Consider the following 24515-nt stretch of genomic DNA (forward strand, 5'->3'; position numbering starts at 1 on the left):
AAGAAAAGTTCATGTGTTATTTGATTTTGTGTGTGTTGTGTGTGATTTCTGCCTTTGCAGAATCCAGGTGATCTTATCTTCTGACTCCATCTCTTTCCCCTCTAGGCTAAGTTTTCTCAAGACCCTAGCCAGCGGCAAGTCTCATTCCCCAAATTGCTTAACAGTGTTGTTAAGGTTTGCAGATTCAGGTAATACTCTGGCCACCTGATGCCAAGAACTGACTCATTTGAAAAGACCCTGATGCTGGGAAAGATTGAGGGCAGGAGAAGGGGACGACAGAGGATGAGATGGCTGGATGGCATCACTGACTCAATGGACATGGGTTTGGGTGGACTCCGGGAGTTGGTGATGGACAGGGAGCAGCCGAGACGGGACCGGCGTGCGGTTCATGGGGTCGCAAAGAGTCGGACACGACTGAGCGACTGAAATGAATCTCTATGCGCTTTTCTCATCTGGTCAAAGAGAGGACTGGAACCAGTGTCCGAAAAGGTATCCCAAAGCCAAATGCAATTGGTTCCCCATGACCTGAGTTATGTTCCGCGTTCTGCACGAAGGCTCTACCAAAGTAGGTGCTCAATAAATGTTTAACACTTTAACTGACAAATGACACCGAGTAAAAGACTGCAGCCTGTGGGATAACGGCGAGCTTGCCTCTCCGTGAAGGGTGCCTTTTGGCGCTCGTCCACCGGCCTAGGTTTCACTGGTGCAGGGTCAGCGCCCGCCGCCGCCAGGGCAGGGGCAGGCAGGGCAGTGCGCATGCCCGGTGTCCAGCGGCGCCTCCGGGCGCGCAGACAGCTCGGCCCCGCCCCCGGCGCTCGGGCGCGCGCACTCCTCGGCCCCGCCCCCCGAGCTCGGGCGCGCGCGCGGCCCCACGGAGCGTACCCTGCGTGCGGGTCCCCGCCGAGCCCGCTGGGCGCCGCATCCCCGAGAGCCCTGGTCGGGGCCTGAGCAGCTGCCCCCGGCCCGGGCGGAGTGCGGTACTCACGGCGGCGCCGCCTGCGGAGACGGGACCGGCGCGCGGTGAGTGAGGGCGCCGCTGGCGGGCGGGCGGGCGCCTCCGCGCGTGCGCAGCGCCGGGCCGCCGAGATGGGGCGCGCGCCCGACCGCGGGCCGCAGGGGCCGAGCGCGGCGGGCCGGGGCCGGGCTGCGGGCGGAGTGGGGGCCGCGGCTGGCGGTGTGGGGGGGCACCGGCTCTGGGGGCGCGGGCCGCGGAGGCGGTTTTCGGACGGGCTCCCCGGGACGGCGCCGGTCCCTTTCTGGTCCCGGCGTCCGGCTCGGGGCAGGGCCCGCTGCAGCCCAGGACCCCGGGGAGGGCCGAGGCGAGCCCCCAGGGCCCTGCCGGCCGCTCGGGCGCCCGCCGCGAGCGCGACCCCGGGAGGCGGCCGCGGTCCGGGAGGGGCGGTCGAGCAGGTGGCGGCCGCGCCCCCCGCCTGGGAGCCGAGGGCTGAGCGCGAGCAAACTTCCCCGGAGTGACTGTCCCGGGGCGCCGGAGGTCCCGGGGGCCGACCCCCGCCCTCGGCCGCCCCGGGGGCTGCGGGGCCCAGGCAGACGCTGCTGGGCTTCTGCGAGTTCGGTTTCCTTGTGGTCCTGCAGCTCGTCCTCCAAGTTCTGAGCGGTGTTCACGGCCCATTCGCTCTTGAGATAGATGTGCAGGTTTGGTGTTTTGGTAAGAAGGGTATTTGCTCTCTTGGGGAGAATAGACTTATATTGCCTGGTCTTGTTATCTCAAAGAAAGTATTGTTAGGGCATGCCGGGGACTCCTATTTATTAAGAAACCTATTGTCCTGTGTGCGCTTGGAGAAAGCCAGCTAATTTCTATTATTAGCCGTGAAAAGACAAAGAGCGATGATTGTGCTTTCTTTACCCCCTTTTCTCTCTCTCTTTCATCCTTTGATTTAAATACTCTCAGCCACATCTTGGAGTACTGTAGTTCCCAAAACTGGCTCCACGAAAGCGTCACCGGGGAGTTTTAAAACTCTAGGCTCAAAACTGCAGACCAAGTAAAACGCGGTATGTAAAGTTCCCTCAGTGATTCCAGCGGTGCAGTAGAGTTTGGGAAACACCGGTTTAATATAAGAAAGTCAAGTTTTGAGTTTTGCGAAGTAGCAGTTTGATACTGCTGAGATGAAACGCTAGCTTCGTTCTCCATAGGCAGGAACTCACAAAGAGTAGCTTGTTCCCCGCCAGGGGACGGAGGGAAGCGTCTCTAAAGGTTCAAACTTCGGCTAAACACGACTCCGGCGTCCAGGCATTGTTCTAACTACTGCGTTGAATATCTTAGTAGTAAGGCCACCCTCTCTGACCCCTGCCTTGGCTTCTTCTAACTCGCTCTCAGCCTCCCTCCCCACCCTTCCCCAGCTCCCCCTTTCTAGCCATCCATCCCACAACCTCTGGGAGGATCCCCTCCCCCAATAAGTTCTGACTCTCCGGTGGGGGGGAGGGGGGCGGCGGGGTTGTGTGTGTGTGTGATAGTTGCTGGTTACCATAGCAACGGGTCTTCCAGGGGAAGTGGGCGGGTCTACCTTTGGTTTGCTGCATAGGACGCTTCCTTTTCTAAAGAGTTTGAATCCCCCTTTTCTTGGCCTCGGCTCAGGTAAAGGTGTGTTCACACAGTCCCAGTTTTTCTTTAAGTGATTACAGAATTATTTATCAGTGCTGTTGTATGGAGTGACAATACGAACAGCTCTGCTGTTCTCCCCTGAAGAGATTCTCTTTTACCAATCTCTGCACTAAGAACTTGTGTAACAAAGTTCTAAAAGAGATGAAAAGCACCTTTAAAAAGAACCCTTGATTTTCCTTTGGGGCACACACATCTTCGAAGGGTAAGCGTCATTTTTCTAAAGTCTGAAGACATACTTAAGAAGTTTTAAAAGTGAAATATAACCCTACATCCTTGCCAAAAACTTTGCTAATTTGTGACTAGATAACATTGTCAGTTTGTAAATTGTTTCATTCCTAGAAAGTTCTTTGCCATGATTCTTTGCAAAAAGTTAGACCACTTGTAATGTTATACTTTAAAATAGGGAAGGAAAGGCACAGTTCTTCTACAGATTCACCCACTCCTTCCCTTCCCCAACACACACACATCTATACAAAGACAGGTTTTTTAAAAAATGTTCGTTCTTTTATGCACAAAACAGTTATTCCCATTCCCTCGCCAATTCATTCCAGTTTATTTTGCAAGGAACTCTTAAAACTGTTCATGTAAAATAGTTCAGACGTGTCTTCAGGCTTGTCCGTGTTTTGAAATCTTTCAAACTTTGCTATGTAGATGATCAGAATCTGATCAGTCAATCCAAAATGCTTATGGTAGTACAGAGATTTCCAGCATGTATTAGGGATTGAAGAAGTTTTCTCTACTCTGGTTTTATGTACTAGTTAACTTTTGGACTGTCAAGCTAATTCTGTAAGGCTGATTTTCCCCATTTTACTCTGAGCAAAGAAAAATAGTGGAAACCCCTTTGATTTGATGGACCTTGTAGTTCAGCAGTTATGCTGTGCAGCTAAGAAGGTAACTTCTTACCTGATCCTTAGTTCAGTTCAGTTCAGTCGCTCAGTCGCGTCCAACTCTTTGAGACCCCATGAATCACAGCACACCAGGCTTCCTTGTCCATCACCAACTCCTGGAGTTCACTCAAACTCATGTCCATCAAGTTGGTGATGCCATCCAGCCATCTCATCCTCTGTCGTCCCCTTCTTCTCCTGTCCCCAATCCCTCCCAGCATCAGGGTCTTTTCCAGTGAGTCAGCTCTTCACATGAGGTGGCCGAAGACTTGGAGTTTCAGCTTCAGCATCAGTCCTTCCAGTGAACACCCACGACTGATCTCCTTTAGGATGGACTTGTTGGATCTCCTTGTAGTCCAAGGGACTCTCAAGAGTCTTCTCCAGCGCCACAGTTCAAAAGCATCGATTCTTCGGCGCTCAGCTTTCTTCACCTAATCTTAAGGACATAAAAATCACAGCAGTGTCATCCAGAAATAAACAGCTCTACACGGCATGATGTGCTTCCGTTTGTCCCATTTTATTTGTCTGCATAGATACACTTTTAAACAAAATTGATATTTTAATTTCATTTGTAGTTTTAAATATTGCCCCTTTGCTAATATATCACAGACATTTCTTGTGCCCTTAAATCGTCCTCAAAAGTAAAATTTTAAACGATGGATATGTCAAAGTTTGTTTAACTAGTTTTCTCTTCTTTGACATATTCCATTTTTAGTGTTTGGGAATATGATATTAAACTCTAGTTGGAAATCTTGGCCTTTTCCGATTAAGTGACCTTAATTACCTAATTATTTGATTGTGCTTCCTTTATGCATAGAATAGGGGTAATAATTGTGCCTGCGACATAGAGTTTTGGAGCAGTGGAATGAACCAAATAGAAATAGAGCAAGGTCTTCAGCTGAGTCTGGCAGAGGAGGTAGGCTCACAAAGTAATAGACACACAGGTCGAGCTGGGGTAAAGGCGCTTGTCTGAAAGTCTCGCTGTCTCTGATGTCTCAGGCTAGATTTATAGCAGAATTCCTGGGGCAAAGGTGAACTCCTTTATAACTCTTGAGGCGTGCTGCCAAATTGCTTATATCAGGACACATCGATTCCCTTACGTGCTAGATGGTTTTCCTGTAGTGTCAGCACTCCAGTGTTTGATCTTTCCTGATTTGCAGGAAAAATGTGGCCTTACTTCAGTTCATATTTTTTGGGTAGCTAGTGAAATTAGTAATTTGCTTTTTATTCGTTCATTTGCCTTTTGAGAATTGTCTGTTCAGGTACTTTGCCCATTTTATTCTTAATTGATGATTTTTAAAAATGATTTTGAAATGTCTGTTTAACATATATTAGATTTGTACAAGGGCTTCCCTGGTGTCTCAGTTGGTAAAGAATCTGCCTGCAATGAGGGGGATCTTCCTGGGTTGGGAAGGTCCCTTTGAGGAGGGCATGGCAACCCACTCCAGTATTCTTAACTGGAGAATCCCCATGGACAGAGGAATCTGGCAGGCTACCGTCCATGGGGTCACAGAGTCGGACACGGCTAAGTGACTTAGCACAGTACAGGATTGTACATTTAATTTTCTGTTAGCACATGGGTGTGAACTGTCTTACAGCACCCTCTCCTCCTGAGTCAGCCCTGTCTACCAGCAGATCTGTTAGACAGTCCGTCCTTTCTTCACTGGGTTGTGGTCTTCCATTTTATTATATTTTAGGATCTTGACTAACTTTTGGGTCTGATTCTGTTTGAGGTCTTACTCATCAGTGATTGATCTCTAATCTTAATCAATGCTAAATCTTTTTAATTGTACCTTTAGGATATATGGAAATATCTGCTAGAGCAAGTCACACTGTTCTTTTAAAAATCCTACTTATAGCCATCTGTCCTTTCAGGTAAAGATGATCTTATTATCTTTATACTAATACATGCACGTAATTAAATCTAAGAGTACTAAAATACTTACTTAAAATAAGTGGCCATTTCTCCATCCCCTCAGGCTCCTCAGTGGCAGCCTTTAGGCTCTTGATGGGTTTTTTGAGTTTTTCCCTGGGACCGCAAGTACAATCTTTTCCTCTTGGGCTAGTCAGAGGCTGGTCCTCTGGTGGCACCCTGTGCTGGGAGAGGGTCCAGCTGCCAGTGATCCTGAGGCCTCTGGCTGGAGTCTTAGCATCCTCTTCACTTTCGGGAAGGTTCTGGTGCTCTCGCAGTCTGAAGACTTAATCAGGTCCAGTTTGTTAGGGCTCTGGGACTGTGGGGCAGAACTCCACAGTGAGAAGGTGGGAAGGGCATCCAGGAAGTAGGGCTTAGTTTACCTGCCTTGACCCTTTCTCCTCCAGTCTTGGAGCAGACTGGAGTGCATCTCAGCTCGCCTCACGGGTGGTGGGGCGTCTCCCTCTCAGGCCTGCCGAGTGTCTGTCTGTCTGTCTGCTTCCCACTGTCCTGGTTGTGCTGTCATCTTCACGACAGGTCTCATGCCTGATGCGTGTCTTCTGGAAAGCTCTCTTTACTGACATCTGGGGGGCATGCGGAAGGAGGATGTTTGAATGCTTGATGTTTTGTTAGACATGTCATCTTAACCTGGAGGGCTCTGCAGATGAATCCTTAGAACTGAGAAGTATCCAGTGATTTTGCTTCTTTGACAGGGACCGTCATGTATACATAGTCTGTTTTGCTGAAGGGATGTGTAAAGTTACACAGACCTGTCTGTTAGCAGAGGTGTTTTGTTTGCTTGCTAAATCTTTATTAAGTCCTAACATTTCTTGTTAGGGTTCTCTTAGGTATCTATGTTTTTGTTGCTGTTGTGAAGGGTTCATGAAGTTGGCTACTGCTGGTGTAAGATGATTGTTGACTTTTGTTCTTTGTATTATACCTGGCTCTTATTCTAAGAGCTTTCCAGTTTATTTTTTGGGGTTTCCTAGTTATATAATCAGTTGTATATAGTGACGCTTGAATCTACATCTTTCTAATAATTATACCTTTTATTTTGGTTGTATGGCAGACTGCTCTAGTGTTAGCCTTCTGGAATATTATAAAATACTTCTGGAACATTATCAAATAGTAATGGCAGTAATGTGCAAACTTTTATTCTTTAATAGGAAAAACAGTAGTACAGTATTGGCTTTTGTTTATCATAATTTCTCATCAGGACAGAGAAAATCTATCCTTTTATTTCCAATTTACCTAGAGGGTTTTTTTTTTTTTTTTAAGAGATAGGACTCATTTGAAAAGACTCTGATACTGGGAAAGATTGAGGGCAAGAGGAGAAGGGGATGAGGATGAAATGGTTGGATGGCATCACCGACTCAGTGGGCATGAGTTTGAGTAAACTCCGGGAGTTGGTGATGGACAGGGAGGCCTGGCGTGCTGTGGTCCATGGGGTCACGGATAGTCGGACACGACTGAGAGACTGAACTGAGGAATGGAATATTAGCAGGTTACTGTTAGCAGCTACAGTTTATCACTAGTATTTCTTTAACAAATCTACTGACTTGAGTCTCAAATATTAAACTGGAGTAAATCCTTCCCTTTTGAATAGTTCTTTAGAAAAATAAATTACGTTCGTGACAAAACTAAAAGGTAACGTCATATGCGGGGCTTCCCGGTGTCTCCGTGGTAAAGAATCCGCCTGCCAGCGCAGGAGAGGGGCGGGTTCGATCCCTGGTCCAGGAAGGTTTCCAAATGCTGCCGAGAAACTAAGCCGTTGTGCCACAACTACTGGAGCCCGCGCACCCTGAGCCCTGTGCTCCTCAGCCAGAGAAGCCCATGCGCGGCGGAGCGAGAGGATCCTTGGCTCGCTGCAGCTGGAGAAAGCCTGTGCAGCAGCAGAGACCAATGTAAAAAATAAATTACACATTTAATTACATGATAACAGTAATTATTATATAATTATAAATTATGTTAGTATAGTCTATGTCTGATGCAGGATACAGCATGCTTGGAGCTGGTGCATGGGGATGACCCAGAGAGATGTTATGGGGAGGGAGGTGGGAGGGGGGTTCATGTTTGGGAACGCATGTAAGAATTAAAGATTTTAAAATTAAAAAAAAAAATAAAAAATAAAAAAAATAAATTAAAAAAAAATCTTAAAAAAAGATAACGTATTTAATACAATATTCATGTCTTCTGGGATGGGGGCTGAGTGGGGTTTTTCCAGGGATTTTTCGAAAGAAAATATTGCAAATTGCAACAGTCATCTCTCGTTTTATCTCTTGGCAGCGCTTGATAGAATTGGTCATTCCCTTTTTAATTTGACGTTCTTCATTTGATTTTGAGGACACCACAGTCTCCTGCTTTTCCTTTTGTATCACTGACTTTTCAGTCATTTTAAAATTTTAATGTTGCTTCGCACCCCCACCCCCCACCAGCCTGTTAATTTGGAGTGCTTAGGGCTCAGTTTTTGTAGGACTTCTGTCACAAACAATTGTAAGATTTTAATAAAATACCATGCAGCTTCTTAAGACTCCCAGTGTATACTTCCAGCTGGGGTGGCACTCTTAAATTCCTGATGTGTGTTATCCATCTACTTTCTTGACTTGAATATGTAAAAGATACTTCACTTTTAAAGACTAAAGCAGAATTTCTGAGCTTCCTCTGTAAACCTGTCCTTCCTGTAGCCTGCCCCAGTTTCTGTGTTGGGGTAGTTCCATTTTTCAGGTTATTTAAGTCAGAAACCGTGGAATCATCCTGACTCTTCTCTTTCTCTCCCACTCCACATCCAGGCTGTTAGCAGATCCTGCTGCTTCGTCTTCTGGATGTTTCCGCAATCCTGTCCTCAGAATACACCCAGGAGCTCAGCCCATTTTCCCAGCTCTGCTGCAGGCGCCTTCCTGCAGGTCTCCAGCATCTCCTGCCTGGGTGGTTTCAGTGACCTCTCCTTTCACCGTCCTGACTTCCCTTTAGTACGTTATCAGCCTAACAGCCGGAGTCATCTTTTTCATACATAGGTCAGATATGCTTCAGATTCTTCACCTGCTTTCCATGTCCCTCAGAGTAAAAGTCAGAGTCTCATGATGGTTCGCAAAGCCCAGTGCATTCTGTTTCCCCCACTATGACCTCCCCTCCAGTCCTTTCCCTGGAATGGAATGCTCTCCATCCAGCCAGCCTTCCCTCCTGACTGACCCTGGAACCCTGCAGGCACATTCCCCCTTGAGATCTTTATCCAGGGTGTTCATTCGGCCTGTGTCCCTCTGCACCTTCAGGTCTTCACTAAACTGCAGTCTCAGCAGTGATGTCCCCGGTGTTTACAAAGGCAAACTGCCTTGTGTCCTTTGTGGAATGCATTATGTTTCCATTTTTTGTAGCATCTAAATTACTGTATGACTTATTTATTTCTTATTTTTGGTGACTCTCCCTGTCCCTGCTAGACAGTAAGTTCCATGTGGCCAAGTATTTTTATGTCTGTTCATTAATGTGTCTCAAGTGTCTGATACACAGAATGTGGTCAGTAAAATTTTTTTGAATAAATGAATATAGTCTACTCCATTTTTTTCCCATGACTTTCTCATAAAGCAGAGTAGTTGTATAGCATCTTTGGATCCAACATTGGTGATTTAGCGTCCCCCCAGCAAAACAGAAGTTGCAGAACATGTATAATTCATAATGGGTATAATAATACAGAGAGTGGTTATGAGGATTAAATAGGGTACTGTCTGTAAAGTGCTGAACCCTGCCAGAGTGTAGGAACAGGCCACTTAACTGTCAGAAAGTCTTAGCCAGCTGCATTAATTCACATCAGAATGATGTGAATTGAATTCTAGAATCTGCTCTCTTTGGCTTTCAGTTTTTAACCAATGGGGTGAGGAACATTTCAGAATAAAGGGGCCTGCTATCCCTGGTGAGTATCAGCGATCTACGGTTTGTTTACTCTCTAACCCATCTCAGAATGGGACGCAGCCACTTATTTTCTCTTTTCTGTGTATTCTTGCTGTTCAGATATCTCCCCATCTCTAAGCCCATCTCTCTCCCCATCTTTAAGTCCTTTTTCTTCCAATGTTCCAGCTATAAGTTCTTATATAAGATGGTTTTGAAGTCCTTCAGAGCCACAGAGAAGCACGTAGTTGAACATGGTATTAAGTCTGCAAAATCAAAGGCAGTTAGGCCTTTGCCCTGTTTCCCCGACACGTGTGCGCTGTGGCCATCCCTGCAGCGGAGCAGTCATCCACAGTTCCACGTACAGTCCCTTCGTCCCTAGTGTCTCCTTTGCTGCGCTTCATATCTCAGTACGTCTCAGAAACGTCAGGCTCCCTCTCTTTCTGTAGGGCACGAAATATTCATGTGTTTTGTACTGTTGGAATTGCTGGCACGATTGAGTGGTGTCGTGTGCCAGAAGAAGATGATTTTGGGGATCATGTCAGCAGCCAAAGAATAGACAATAAACCAAAACCGTGATGTGTGTTCTCTCTAGAAATGCATAAACCCAGTACCAGTGAGGTAGACAAAAAACATGTCCTTCAATTTCTAAACTGTTTCCTACAAAACATATCGAGTTCCCTATTTTAAGTCTTAATTTTTCAGTAATAGTGATGTGAACAGGGTAGGTCCCCATATTTAGAAGGTGTAAACATTTTAGCCATGATTACCATACATATTAGAAATAAAATGTCATAAGCACCACTATTCTGAATATGTCACTTGATGAATCTGTGTTGTCTTTAAAGCTCCGATCGTTGTATTTGTGTTTTGTTAGTACAGAGATTCATTCTTTAAGAGTTATCACTGTTACAGTTTATTTTGAACTCTTAAACATGGCCAAGGTTGAATGGAAAGCACTGCTTTTCTGCTGTTGAATTACAAAATAGCCCTTAGTTTAGGCTGTTAATGGATAGCCCACTTGGAAAGCACACCTTGCTTTTTATAGTTACACACCTGGGCTGGGGACCTGGGTAAGTACAATGTTTGTTTTCTTTGTGAAGATTTTCTTTTCAATTGCCACCTTTTCTTATATCCGCCAGTTTTTTAAAAGTGGTGATTTTGCCTGTCCAGCACCAGCAAACACACCTACTCTGTACCAAGGGGCTGGTTTTGGCCATCAGCCATTATACTGTGAGCCTCTGCAAAGACAAGGGCTTACATCTAGACCATTACTTATTTTCATACCTGTGTTCATGGGATGTGTAGTGGAAAGTCAAATGACCTATATTCCTAGAAAGTTGAGAAAATAATAAAATTCTTGACTGGGGTTACAGCAGGTCTCTCTTCTTAAAATAATGTTAACGTCCACATTAAAAGTGTGAGAAGCTGATCCCCTTGGCGGTTCAGACACCCAATAACTGTTCTGACTGTTGCTTCCTCTCTGGCACAGCCCTTGCCTGTCTCCAACCCATGTAACACACCCACTGTGTACACCCCAGGTTCCCCCCGACCCTTCCCATCTCTTCCCTCACCCCTCCTGCAGCCTCAGGAGATGAGCTGAGGAGCTAGAAGCTGGCCTGGCTGGGTCTCTGGCGGCCGACACCCCACCCCTCCACTGGAGGATTTCAACACATACTAGTAAACGCTGGAGAAAGCATTTATGGGAATGAGTAGATTTTCTAGTTAATGTAACACTATTGAACAAGTCTTCTTTGGGACTGTGGGATCAGCCCATGTGTACGTGAGACTCTGAGGTGTGTTGTTAGCTGCTTTCCCCTGTCCGTGCCAGGAAGGATGCCTCAAAATGCCAGAGTTGGGCCTGGACTCCGGGACAGCACACAGCTCCCATCACATTCTCAAAATCCTCACCAGATCGCGATGTCCTCGATCAGGAGGGTGTCAGTTAGAGATGTCTAAACTTAATGGTGTTTGGATTGGACTATAGGAAAATCATATTCTTGAGATCAGATCAATCTGTATTTTGATTTTATAGTCTTTCTTTAATAATAATTACTGAATGTAAGGTAGGTAGGAGAATCAAACCTACTGACACAACCTCTAAAATCTTTTCAGAAAGTGAACACCAGCCCTTTAAGAAAAGGCAGTTTTTAAATGAAAAGTCACAGCTGGTAGATGTATTCCCTTTGTTTGGACTTCTGCAGAGTCCTAAGCTAAACTTTATTTCCATCGCTCTGTTTTCAATTATTTAGAGGAATATTTTGATACTACATAAACCACAATTAAAATGATGTGTTGGAAGAGCAGGCAGTTTCTATCTAATGTATCTCTGCTGCTGCTGCCGCTGCTGCTGCTCAGTCACTTCAGTCCTGGCCGACTCTGTGCGACCCCGTAGACGGCAGCCCACCAGGCTCCCCTGTCCCTGGGAGTCTCCAGGCAAATGTATCTCTAAATGAAGGCAAATGTGAACAAATTCTAAATGTTGGCAACCATGCTTACCTTGCAGAAGTTACTACTACTCATTTTCCCGTAGCAGAGCGCAAGCTATCAGAGAGAAACTTGCTTCTTTCTTGCTGGTTTATGTGACGCTACTAGAGACAACAGTCTATTCAAAGCTCATTTAAATTTTTTTCTTAAGATCGTTGAATAATATGTCTATATCTTGCAGCTTGCATTTGAATTTTCTGAGGATGGGACAAAGTTAAGATGCCAAGCAATGTAATAAAACATGGAATATTACCTCCAAGACTGCTGTTAATTTTTTGTGACAGAGATGGTCATTTTCTCGTGTCTTCTGTTCTGTCTACCTAATAGTTGAGAATTATACTCTGGAAATTAATTATTATTTTCTGGAAGAGTAGAACCAAAAAAACAGCTATGTGTAAAACCCTGGCCCTGATCACTTAAAGTTGTTGTTGTTTTTTTTTTTTTTTTTTTTTTTTTACTTAGAGTAAAATCCAAACTCCTTATGTCAAGTGGGCATCAATGGTTCTTATACTTTTTGACTTCAGGATTCTTATACTTTTGAATATTTCAAGAAACCCAGCGAGCTTTTGTTTATGTAATATTTACTGAAATAGAAATGAAAACAAAGAAAAAATTTAAATATTTATTTGTTTAGAAATAAATGTTTTGATTGAAGCTTATGAAGAAAATACGGCCTCACACAGCAGCTGAGCATCTTAATAGTCTTTTGAGATAATTGTGGATATTCTCTGATACCTCACTGAAACTTGAATGATAATTTCTTAAAAGTTGATTGCTATGTAGAATCAACTGATGAAATCATCAGTGAACTTTCTGTATTCCTCTTATACTAAAATCCACTGGTCTGTTGTGTACTTTGAATGAACCTTTTACCAACATGCATGATTCTTTAATGTAATTGCAATACTATTAGAAAATATTGGTTCACTGAGTTATGCGGATCTTTAAAATGTTGACATGTTTCTTTATACAATGTTAAAGAACTAATGTCACCAACCGTTAATCAGAAACGGTCTTTAAGAAGTCTGTGACAGTCTTGGGAAGCTATCAAGCTCATAGTGGCATAATCAAGAATTCCAAAATCCCAACTTTTGCTTTAAGGTTTGAATTTTTTCATTTGCAGTAAATAGTCAGCTCATTGCATTCATTTTTAAGAAATGTCTTCTAAATACCTAAGTGTGAATAAGCATATTTTGCATATTTTCTCAAGTGCATTGGTGTTCCATGAAATAAGTGGCTGGTTCAGCTCTCACACAGTTTTTTTTTTCCCCATGCCAACCATTCTGTTTCAGTTTCAACAGAAATGCTTTAAGCATACTTTCCATTTCATGGAAATGTATACTCATATAAGAAAATGTATACTCAAGGGTTGAGATTTAATAAAATCAAAAGTATTTACTGCTGGATCTCCCAAAGATTCCCCGTGAGATGGTCCATTGATTATGGCAAAGGAACACACAGTAGCTAAGCTGCCTTCACACAAGCTGTTTCATCATGGTTCCTAAGTCCCCCAAGTCCCCCAAGTATGAGTTGGGGAGGCATGGGGAGGTCAAGACCCCTTGACGTGCCTTTCGGTGATGTTCACTCTGGCTGCTGAGGGTCCACTGGAGTGACTATCCAGGTTTAGGAACCAGCAACTTCAGCTGTGAAAAGGGAAAAGAGTCCCCGAGCCTGGTGGTAGACCAGTCCTTGTGCATTTGAAGCCCCCTTTTCCGTTTGGGGCAGCAGGCAGGGCTTTTGGTCACGCATCAGCACCACCAGTGTCACAAGGCGGTTTCAGAGGGCTTCAGTACCTGTGTCAGTTAGCTTCTGAGCCAGTGCAGTTCAGACCTGCTTAAAATACTTACTGTGTTAAAACACACACACTTTAACCAGCAGATGCAAAACAGTGTGTTCACCTCATCCCACCTTCGGAAAAAATGTGTTCTTCCAGCCAGTTGAACTTGTTATTTAGAAACTCAAGCTATATTTTTTGCCAGTGCACAATTCAAGCCATTACTTCTTAGCAGTTTAACCCTACTAAGGATTTTAAAAATCGCTGCTGGTGGTAAGACTGGAATAAACACACCAGCAAGAGCCTGCAGCCATGGCTAGGCTGTTCAGCTCCTCCTCTGTTGATGGGATCATTTCCGTTAATGCTTACTCCAGTAATGTCAGATAGTATGTAAACTGAAGTTGAGAATTCTTTATTTTGGGGGGGAAAAAAACAAACACGTGATTACTTAACACTCCAGTTCTTTACAGTAGAGTGTTTTTATGGAGACACACACATGTTAAGAAGTGAGTTTGTCTGCATGTGCCTATGCTGTGCAGTAATCTGAAATGTGACATTGCCCGTCCCTAGCTTGTTTGTAGGATGGGGGTGAGTTTCCAGACTATTCATATACTCAGCCCTAAACACACAAGCCTGTTTTATTACTTTGTTTGAAGATGGGGTGTGTCTAATGTAGTGGAAATTCGCCCATTCAGCGTTAAGTACAAATGAAACACATTTCAAAGCCACATATAAACGTCTTTTTAATTACCCATTTTTTAAGATTATTCATATGACTGCTTTCCTCCTTTCATGTGAGTCGCTGAGAATTTATTATCCTTCCTAGTTCATTAAATCACTAAAATTCTCTACTGGTGCTATGAATAAATATGCTAGACCATGAGCTGAGACCAGTTGATAAAGGCAGCTTTGTCCTGGTAACGGAGTCTTGCTCCTCATTAGCCCACACTTCTCTCTGAGTGTGTGAAGATCTGTCTTCCAGTAAGTTTTAGATGGTAATGAAGCGAAGTCTTGGTCTGAGCGCATGTGGGGACTTGCTTTCAGTTTAGCTGTAATATTTTCCGTTGGACTAGATGCTCGGTGGATGCAGGGTTATAAAGCTGTGTTTGTGCCCAGACATGTTCGGCAAGCCTCAGGACACTGTTGCCCAGATGTCTCGGTTCTTCACCGGTGTCTCTTCTGTGAAGCCGCGTCTCAGAAAGCTAGAGGCTTGGCCGCCCTCCGCTTCAGCCCAGGGCCAGTTGCACTCCCCGAGGCAGTCTAGGGTTCCAGGTGGATTGAGAAGTGTGCACTCGCTCTTTGCTGCTGTAGAGCAGCTGGAAGCCGGCTGTGGGAGTGGTGCCGTCGGGGCTTGCTGGGAGGCCCTCGGAGAACTCACCTTGTCCGACCTCCTGAGGCAGGTGAAACGTGAGGCAGTTCGTCTTGGGGAGGCCCGGAGACCCTCCCTGTCGAGGTGTCTCAGGACTGCAGTGTGAAGGACGGAAGGCTCCTAACAGTGAGGACGGCAGGAAGCAGCAGGCTCATTTCAGCTCGAGAACAGTCTTGTTCGTAAAGGGAGTCAGTGAAGAGGACAGGTCACAGGCCTTGGAGGCAGGTTGTGGAGATCCAGAATGCACTGCAAACTGTGGCTTCCCCTCACTGAGAAAGGTGAGGCAGGATTTCTTTTATTTATTTTTTTTCTGGATAAGTGCTTGGTGCGCACTTCTAGCATGCTGATATGGAGACAGGCCACCCTTCTTCCCGTGATGACCTCTTTAGGAAGAGCAGCACAGAGCAGTTAGTTAAGACCTGGCCATGTGCTACTTAGATATCACTTTTCATTTCCTTTTTGTGCCATATTTTAAATGCTTTGGAACAGTGTTGCATTACAGAAATACTGACCTTGGCCAGGTCTCCTATACTGAACGTCCAGTGGATCGCGGCGTCCCTACAGCTGGCTAGTGGAGTGCTTATGCGGAGGCCTGGCTCTTGTAAATTTGATCACCCTTTTCAGAGACTGTCAGCTCTGCCGTGGTTTGGCTCCAGTCATCATCGTAACAGTGGCTCTTGTATGAGTCCATGTAGTTCTTGACTGTGATGAAATGGTTGCCTCTCTGAGTGTTAACTTAAAAAAAAAAAAAAACCCCAAGCCAAAAATTTGAGGTACTAACAGTTAAGTTGCTACTTTTTGAAGATGTATTTTGACTTGAATGCTTTTAATTTGCTCATTGTAGTTAAGGTGCACGTGTAAATACTCTGCCTATTTTTATGGGTGCAGAGACTGGGGAGACCCAAATTTGAGTACACATTTTCATGAATAGTCTTGACTTTCTAAGTGAGGCTTACTTGAGTGTTGTTTTACAAGCAGTTATTTTATTCTGTATCTCTGGGCAGTTCAAGTATTGACCTACTTACAGAGTAGCTTCTAATTAAAGAAAAACTTGCTGAATATATCATTAGAATGGAATTTTTGTTGGAAACACCTGATTTTCTTAGTTCTGACACATGCAATGAAACTAAGTACAGAAACCCCTCAACTTTAATTCTGATTAGAACAGCGTGAGAGATGGAAGCAACAAGGGGCTCTTCAGTGGTGCCAAGAGATGATTCCTGCATCAGATGGTGGCTGTCTCTGAATGTCCCTTGGTGTGGACACAGTCAAGGCTATGCCCACGTTTACCGTCAGGGTGCCTTTGCATTGTGTCCTTCAGAACATCGTGGGGGCTGTAGACTTTAAACCTAATTAAAAGTAGCATAAAACATATCTTTGTTATTTGGATTCAAAGCAGAAACAGATTTTACTTTGAGTTTTTGCCAGAAGCTGGTTTCCATAATAACCCTCTGTCACAGGCTTCTAATCCTACTTGGATTTTTTGTTAGAAGATATTTTTGTGACTCAGTATAGAAATATATGTGCGTTTTTTCACTTTCATGTGGTGATCTCCACTCCAGATAAGATAGGTTAAAAGTTGGGCGTGAAGATGCCTGGTAATTTAAGATGTGTTTGTGTTTTCCTGTAGCATGGTTTCTCTCTGTGTAGCACATCTCTTATTTTTAGATCTTGTATTATTTGCCTAAAATAACTCAATTTCATTCTAGTCACGTACATTATAGAAATGAAGGAAGGCATTTCACTAAATAGTAATTAATTGAGGCCCTTGTGGACATGTGTGGTGATGGTCAAAACATAAAACTGGTAACTAGTCTTTTCTGTGTGGCTTTGCTACACAGGAAATGAAATTTTTTTTTTCTTTTAATCTGGCCTTGCCTTTACCAAGAGTATCCCCCTGCTTTTACAGTGGTAAAAACGTTTCAGGCAGTACATACCGTCCCTGCAGGTGCTGTGGGCAGTGTAGTACGCCGAGGGAGCAGAGCGGTGCTGTTGTTGCTGCTGGTGTTTAGTTGCTAAGTCGTGTCCAGCTCTTTTGCCACCCCGTGAACTGTAGCTCGGCAGGCTCCTCTGGCCACGGGATTCCCCAGGCAGGAATACCGGTCCGCTCTTTCCTTCTCCAGGGCATCTTCCTGACCCAAGGATTGAACCCACATCTCCTGCATTGGCAGGCGGATTCTTTACCGCTGAGTCACCAGGGAAACTCTGGCGGAGAGAAGTGAAGTGAAGCCGCTCTGTCGTGTCTCTTTGCGACCCCATGGACTGTAGCCCACCAGGCTCCTCTGTCCGTGGGATTCTCCAGGCAAGAATACTGGAGTGGGTTGCCACTTCCTTCTCCAGGAGATCTTCCCCACCCAGGGATTGAACCCGGGTCTCCCGCATTGTAGGCAGATGCTTTGCCTTGTGAGCCACGAGAGCAGTGCTTATTTCTAAGTGTCATTGAGTGACTTAGGGCAAACACACACGGTGATGTGACTAGTATTTGGGAATCTTATTTCATCTTGCAGAGCATTTTCACTACCTTGTGGAGGTTGGGGAAGTTGGTTTGCGACACCTACCCTGTTAAGAGGCCTTCCCAGGTGGCGCCAGTAATAACGAACCCACCTGCCAACGCAGGAGAAGTAAGAGATTCAGGGGTGATCCCTGGCTCGGGAAGACCCTCTGGAGAAGGAAATGTCAACTCACGCCAGTATTCTTGCCTGGCAGATCCCATGGCCAGAGGACCCTGGCGGGCTACAATCCGTTGGGTCACAAAGGGTCGGACACGACTCAGCATGCACGCACTCACCCTGTTAACCATCAGAACGGATACGGAACACCTGGTTTGAAGGCTGTTGGGATTTCTTCTTCCCGTTCCATGTGCCCTCCGGGGAAGGGTGACTTCATCTGATAAAGCCACACATTCTTTAGTTAAGTGCATAAGTGAAGAGGCCTTTGAATTTTAATGATCTAATTATGGAGATATTTTTGGTTATTATCTTCCAAATATCAGAATATATATACATATATATATACACTAGCTAAAGTAAAAGAAATACTTAGGAAAAACTTTTTTTCTTTTGACTAAAACATTATTTTCGTCCTCTGTCAACTAAAGCCAACAGCAAACCTGGAGAAAGCTGCAGCCGTGGTGGGCAGGGCCTTCCCTTTTGGTGTCTTCGATGGGATTAATGTCCCCTTTGGGGTCAGAGCAGCCCCCGCCTTGGGCCTTCTCAGAAGAGACCTCCTGAGGCCTGGCTTTATTTTATCCAAAATAAGCTTTACCGTGTCGTCGGTTGTCAACAGTAGTAGTGTCAGTTGAGAATTTCGATTATATATTAATACTTGATCAAGTAACTACTTGATGAAAGCTCGATTATTCTGATGTAGTTCAGCCAGAATTCTGAGCCGTCATGTTACCTGGTTAGCAGAATAATTAGCCAGCCTAAAGAAGAGAGTCCTTTTTTTTCTTTTTCCTTTTGAATTATGTATCTTTTACTTTATTTCACTGACTGTAAGGAGCCATCAGTTGTAAGGTATGCCTTTATGTACCAACAAGAACGTGGAGGAGCTTAAAGTTATAAAATGCCATCGATTATAAGATTCAACCCAATTTCAGAGATGTTAAAATGTTGGGGGGGCGGTGAGAGAAAAAGGAATCTTAAAATCAGTAAATTGTAATACATGTCTATATAATACATAAAGTTTTAGGTGGGTCTTGATCATAATCATAATATTAAAATATAAAGAAGACTATATTAAGTAAATCATTATTTCTGCCAAACATTATACAGATTCTTTAATTCTAGAAATCTAGGTAAGAGATTATGTAGTCAGCAATTTTACACATGAGGAAACTTAATATGCGATCACACAGAGTACATGTAAATTAGCAATTGATTACCTGGTGTACTAAAGGATCTTAAACTTGACAAAAGAGATCATAGCAGTAGTCTTTTAAATATCTATCATTAGAGTATCTTGTATGATATATTTTATACGGTCTTTTTCAGGATCACCTCATTTAACATATGATAGAGAATGATTTGGCATTTAGATGAGTTAATAGTCCAAACAAAGTACACCCAGACACAGCTATAATCATCAAATGTCGTGTTAACTGTTAAATGAAATTTTAAAAGAATCACTGTTCTTGCCTTCACGGAATTGTCACATTCTGCCTCTGGGCAGTTTACGCAAATGTAACGTACAGTTTAAGGTTGAGTGGGACTTGATGAGGAGCAAATGACACGAGGGAAACGCAGTGAAACACCCGTGAGCTTCCCCCTCCAGCCACGCGGAGGCATGCCTTGCCCAAGGGTTTGTCTTAGCTTCATCGTACTTGGTGCTAGAATTCACGTCGGGTCCTTGTTGAGAGGCCAAACTGAGTTGCTGCTGTGGACATTGCTGAGTGGCTCTGGACTGCCTGCTGCTTTGGGCTCTCTCAGGAGGAGGGCACAGCTGGGCATCTGACAGTAGGTAGTCTTGAAGTCCGGGGCACTCAGCCTGGAGCGTGTCTTCCAGGGGCACAGTCGAGCCTTGGGTGGGGCCTGATCACAGTGCACCACAGACATCCTGATTGAGCCTCACCTGCAGCTTCGGAAGGAGAGGCGCAGCAGCCCGGGGCCAGCTCAGTGGGGCCGAACGAGCCTGCTGATGGATGAATGTCCATGCTGTAAAGCACGGAGAGGAGGAGGGCAGGGAGCCAGGTGAATCTTTGGGTGTTTGTGTTTTGGAAGGTTGTATCACTGATGTTCCCTGCTTTGGGTACCATTGTTGCTAATAGTGGAAATTTACCTTTGCAGAGTGTCCTCAGCTTTTATCAAAATGCTTTCACAGACCTATAGTCTTGCCTTTCATCCTGAAAGGAGTGAGCTGAGTGGAATCACCCCATTTGAGAGACTAGGAGAATGAGGCTCACAGATTCTGAGTAACTAACCCTAAGGTCATGTATTATTGGTGCTTAACTATACCGTGTTGCCAGTGCTTGACTCAATATTTATTTCCAGATTTAGCATACATACAGTCTTGTTTCCCAGCAGCTGCTGCTATCTTTAGGAACTGTCAACATTTTGTCACTTATATATGTATTTTTTCCCCTCCAAAATCACAGGAGGGGAAAATCACAGGCATAACTTTTGCTCAGTGTTGAAGAGAAAAATAAGCAAAACCAAAACACTGTTCCATCGTAATGTATCAGATGACATTGCTCTCCTCTGTTAGGTCCTGGAAGTGTCCAGCCTGCCTTCTTCAGACTTCAGTCACCTTCCCTGCTGTAGCTGTTTAGGTCTTGCAGTGAACCAAATACAAGTCCAGGCAGGAGTGCAGGCTTAGAGCAAGTTAGACAAGAGTTGCCAGCGCTGTTAGTTGTTGACATAGGATTTGTTGGTGCTAACCGTGAATAGCTGGTTTTCTAATTTTCATTTTGTTGGAGAGCCTGTTCTGTTACTGCTTCCCCATGACTGCTGTGCTCCTGGGTTCCTTCCTGTTACAGGTCCTCTCCATTTCTTTCCAGAAAGGGGCGTCACATTTGTCTAGCAGTTTCTTCCTGCAGGGCAGAGAGTATGTGTATATTCATGGTTTTCAAAGCTGTAAATTTGGACTTGTAGTTTTCTTTTAAAGTAGATTGGAAATACAAAGATAAAGCATTACATAAGGATGTGGGGTGATTACTGTGGGCGAAAATTAGAGTGAGTAGAATAGACGCAGTTGCAAAAGCACTCAGGGAATCTGCACCCTAGTCCAGACGTTGCCCACAACCTAACTGCGGAGTTTTCTCAAATCCCTTAATCTTCTGGACCCCCTGGTTACCTTATCTTTGGGACAGAGTTGCATTAAATCATTGCTCTCATCTTTTTAGTTCCAAACCTTACTCCAGTCCCCAAACGGAATAAACTAGACTCTCCTATATAAAGGCAGTTCAGTGCAGTCGCTCGGCTGCGTCCGACTGTTTGAGCACCCCGTGGAAGCAGCATGCCAGGCCTCCCTGTCCATCCCCAGCTCCTGGAGCTCGCTCAGACTCAGGGCCATCGAGTCAGCGATGCCATCCAGCCATCTCATCCTCTGTTGTCCCCTTCTCCTCCTGCCTTCAGTCTTTGCCAGCATCAGGATCTTTTCCAGTGAGTCAGTTCTTTGCGTCAGGTGACCAAAGTTTTAAAGTTTCAGCTTCAGCATCAGTCCTCCCAGTGAATATTCAGAACTGATTTCCTTTAAGATTGACTGGTTTGAGCTCCTTGTTTTCCAAGGGACTCCTTGCAGTCCAAGGGATATGAAGGTAGGGTGTCTGGCAAACCTTCCAGTGGTAAGGAAGATGAACTAAGTGAGTTTAAATCCTGTTCATAGTTTTATTATTACTGAGAATTGGATGGAAAGAGATAAAAGTGATTGAACTTTCCAGCAGTTATAAAATTACCTGAAATCCACTGCTGTTAGCTGACCTTTTGAGCTTGGCTTCTAATCTTGGTCTCCCTTGCATGCCCAACACCTGCTACACTGGATGATCAGCATGTTGTATTTTGAGAATACTTTCATAAAAATTGATGGGCTTCTTGACTTGACCTATTTATTTACTTTATTAGGGCAAATTAACCATGTCTCATAACAGCTTTGAAAATTCAGGACATGTAGGAACAAGTGATATGCTAGACAGAAAGACATTTTAGAGGTGAAATTTGATGGTAGGTACCAGGCTGGTATTCTTTATTCTTCAACCCTGTGGGTGGTGTTTCTGGGTTACAGATTCAATAGAGGGGGTTTTAACTATTTGAAGTTAATTTCAAGGGAAGGAAAGAAGCCATTATTTGTGTTTAATAAATAAACTATAGAAATAAAAGCAGAAAATAAAAGTGATATGATGAATATTTTGACTATTCAAATTAATCTGAGATTTCCATAACATTTTATGGTATTCTGCATCATAAATTATTCTAAAAGACAGATATGGCTTCTCTTTTCAAAAAAAATAAATGCAAACTCCCAATTTTGTGTGCAGTTTGAGGGGCTTCATGGGCTCCATTAGGTTGATGCAGCCTTGTCTTTTCCTTATCTGGTGGTTCATAATCCAAATTCTTGGTAGGAAAAACCCTGGATGTTAAGTCTTAGAAGTCCTTAGAAATAACCTAGACCAGTGTTGCTTCAGCTGTGGTCGTTAAGTCAAGTGACTGTATCAAAACCAATATCTAAAAGAAAAGAATGAAACAGAAAATATCATAGTGTTTCACAACATGCCAAGCATACGTTTAGTTTTGTAACCTGCGTTTTCTTTGTGCAGAGATCTGTGTGTTTATGTGTGTCAGTACTAGTTCTGAAGACAAAAATAGATTTCTTACTGTGGATTGAGGATAAAGTTTGAGAAACACTCATCAATTCTGGATGAACCTCTTCACTGTGTAGGCGCTTTAAAGGCTAAATGATTTGTTCAGACACTCTCCCTGCCAGCACACATGCACACATAAACACACACAGAGCTCTAATTTGTAAAACCAGGACTGAACCAGACTATTGGATTGCTAATTGTGCTGCACCACAGTGCTAATTTTTTGAAATGTAGCTGTGAGGTGGATTATTTTTAAAATTTAAGTTATTCATCTGTTCCACACTTGGCATTTTTTTAATCCTTCATTTTTCCCAGTAATTGTCTCTTTCATCACCCTTTAAAATAATTTGGGCTTGAGCTTCTTTTCCTGAGTATTGAAAAGTATTTGGGGGCCTCCCCATTGGCCCTCTCAGTCTGCGCATCTGACTCATAGAATCTGACTCTTAGGGGCTAATCAGAATTTCAGAACAAGACATGAAGGTTCAAAATGAAGTTATTTTGAATTATCTGTCCATTCATTTGAAAACTGAATATGATATATGGCCCCAGATGTTGATACTGATCCTTGAGAAGACCTTACAACATTCCCTTAATCATCTGTGTGAGGTTTTCTCAGACTTGAATGTCATAGAAATGACTTGGAGGATTTTGTTGAAAACGCAGATTCTGATGCAGAAGCAGGCCAGGACCGTGGTTTCTAGCACACCCTCCCCCCGCCCCGTCCCCCCAGGAGATGCGGCTGCTGCGCCCTGGACCATGTGTGCAGGAGCAAGGCCGTGTATTGACTGCCTCATTGCCGTGGTGAGAGGGAACTCTCAGTAAGCTCTTGTCAGGGTTGTATTAGCGTTTTCATGGCTTTCCAAATTGGCTACAGAAATTAAAATGTCTTTCTTATTTTTTAAAAACTGGATTAGTTTTTGTAGTGAAAGACACGTCTTTAAAACAGCCATGCTCCTCAGTCCCCACATCCGAGAGGAAGGCAAGACTTCTCTTTGCAGCACTGTTCTAGGTGATTCCAATTTAACACACATTTCCAAGCTTCTCCGCAAAACTTAATTTTCTAAATAAAGAGCATTTTCTAAAATATTATATAATTTTCTTTCTTAAATTATCACGTGTGCTTTCTCTTTTATTCTAGCCACGTAAGAGCAGTGCTTTTTCTAGGCACAGGTGAAGGCTGTTGAACTATATGCAAAAATGAATAAAACCCACAAAACTACGTGCTTGTGTCTGCCTATTATACTTTTTCTATTTTGTCCTTCCAGCTGCTGGTAAGTCTGTCTCAAAAGCCTTCGTTTCCCTTCCATTCTAATTGATTACTTCTGACCTAAAAAGCCAGCTACTAGATTTGTTAGAAATACGCAGGGAATTATCCGCAGTCAAAAGGAGTGCCTGGCGTGGAGCCTTTCTGGGACGGTGGTGGTCAGGAAGCTCAGTGGTGCTGGAGCCTGCGGAGACCTCTGGTCTAGTTGTATTCTGAGAAGGCAGCTCTGGTGGAACGCGCTCGCTCCTCCTCCGTGCCCTTCTCCATGTGTTTCACTCCCTCTCCCCCTCTCTGTCGTTCTCGCTCACACACGCACTTTGTGGTGAAGTGTGTTTGCAGGCAGTTGGAAGTGTGTGTGTGTGCACGCGTGCGCACGCACATGTTCACGTGTCTGTTCACCCTGTGACTGAGAAGGCGGTACACGTAGCACAAAAGCAGCGCGTCAGGGTCTGTACGAACCAGGGATGAAGAACCTGTGCTGAAGACCGTGATTCTCTGCTCACAGTCTGTCCTGCAGAGGCTTTGTAAACAGGTCTGAGAATACAGTGATGACAGTGAACAGGGCCCTCCTCGATTGACTTCAGTGACCCAGAGTCCCAGGGATTTAAAGTCTGGTTTCCAGAGTGCTCTGTTCGTAGATGGTTGGTTGGAACAGTGACCGAAGGGCCCGTTCACGGACCCTCGCTGTCAGGCACTGGCTGTTCAGATGGCATTGGTGCAGCCCCGGGCTGTGGTTCTGAAGGGGCAGCAGATGGGGCTGCCCTTGGGAGCAGCGAGAGTGCAGAGCTTGTCTCATCAGGCCCCCTGGAGGTACCTGTGCGTGTGTGGGGCCTGTCCTTACTCAGCAAAGCGAGAAACTGTTGGAGGATTCACGTCTGTGAAAACTACACAGCTGCTGCCGCTGCTAAGTCACTTCAGTCGTGTCTGACTCTGTGTGACCCCATAGACGGCAGCCCACCAGGCTCCCCCGTCCCTGGGATTCTCCAGGCAAGAACACTGGAGTAGGTTGCCATTTCCTTCTCCAATGTATGA

The 24515-nt window shown here is 44.6% G+C and overlaps 1 protein-coding gene across 2 annotated transcripts in view; it reads left to right on the forward strand.

Moving 5' to 3' along the window:
- BTBD3 (BTB domain containing 3) overlaps window positions 863-24515 on the forward strand; it is a 33758-nt gene continuing 10105 nt past the window's right edge. The window contains exon 1 of one of the 2 annotated variants that reach the window (XM_018056926.1): window positions 863-1020. Coding sequence is in view for 1 of the 2 variants with exons in the window: in XM_005687816.3 (XP_005687873.2) it covers window positions 15167-15203 (37 nt within the window). In the remaining variant the exon portion in view is untranslated. Of the gene's footprint in view, window positions 1021-14475; window positions 15204-24515 lie in introns of those variants that run through there. The other variant, XM_005687816.3, reaches the window with a different exon arrangement.

Source organism: Capra hircus, chromosome 13 (assembly GCF_001704415.2).
Source record: "Capra hircus breed San Clemente chromosome 13, ASM170441v1, whole genome shotgun sequence".
Classification (NCBI taxonomy): domain Eukaryota; kingdom Metazoa; phylum Chordata; class Mammalia; order Artiodactyla; family Bovidae; genus Capra; species Capra hircus.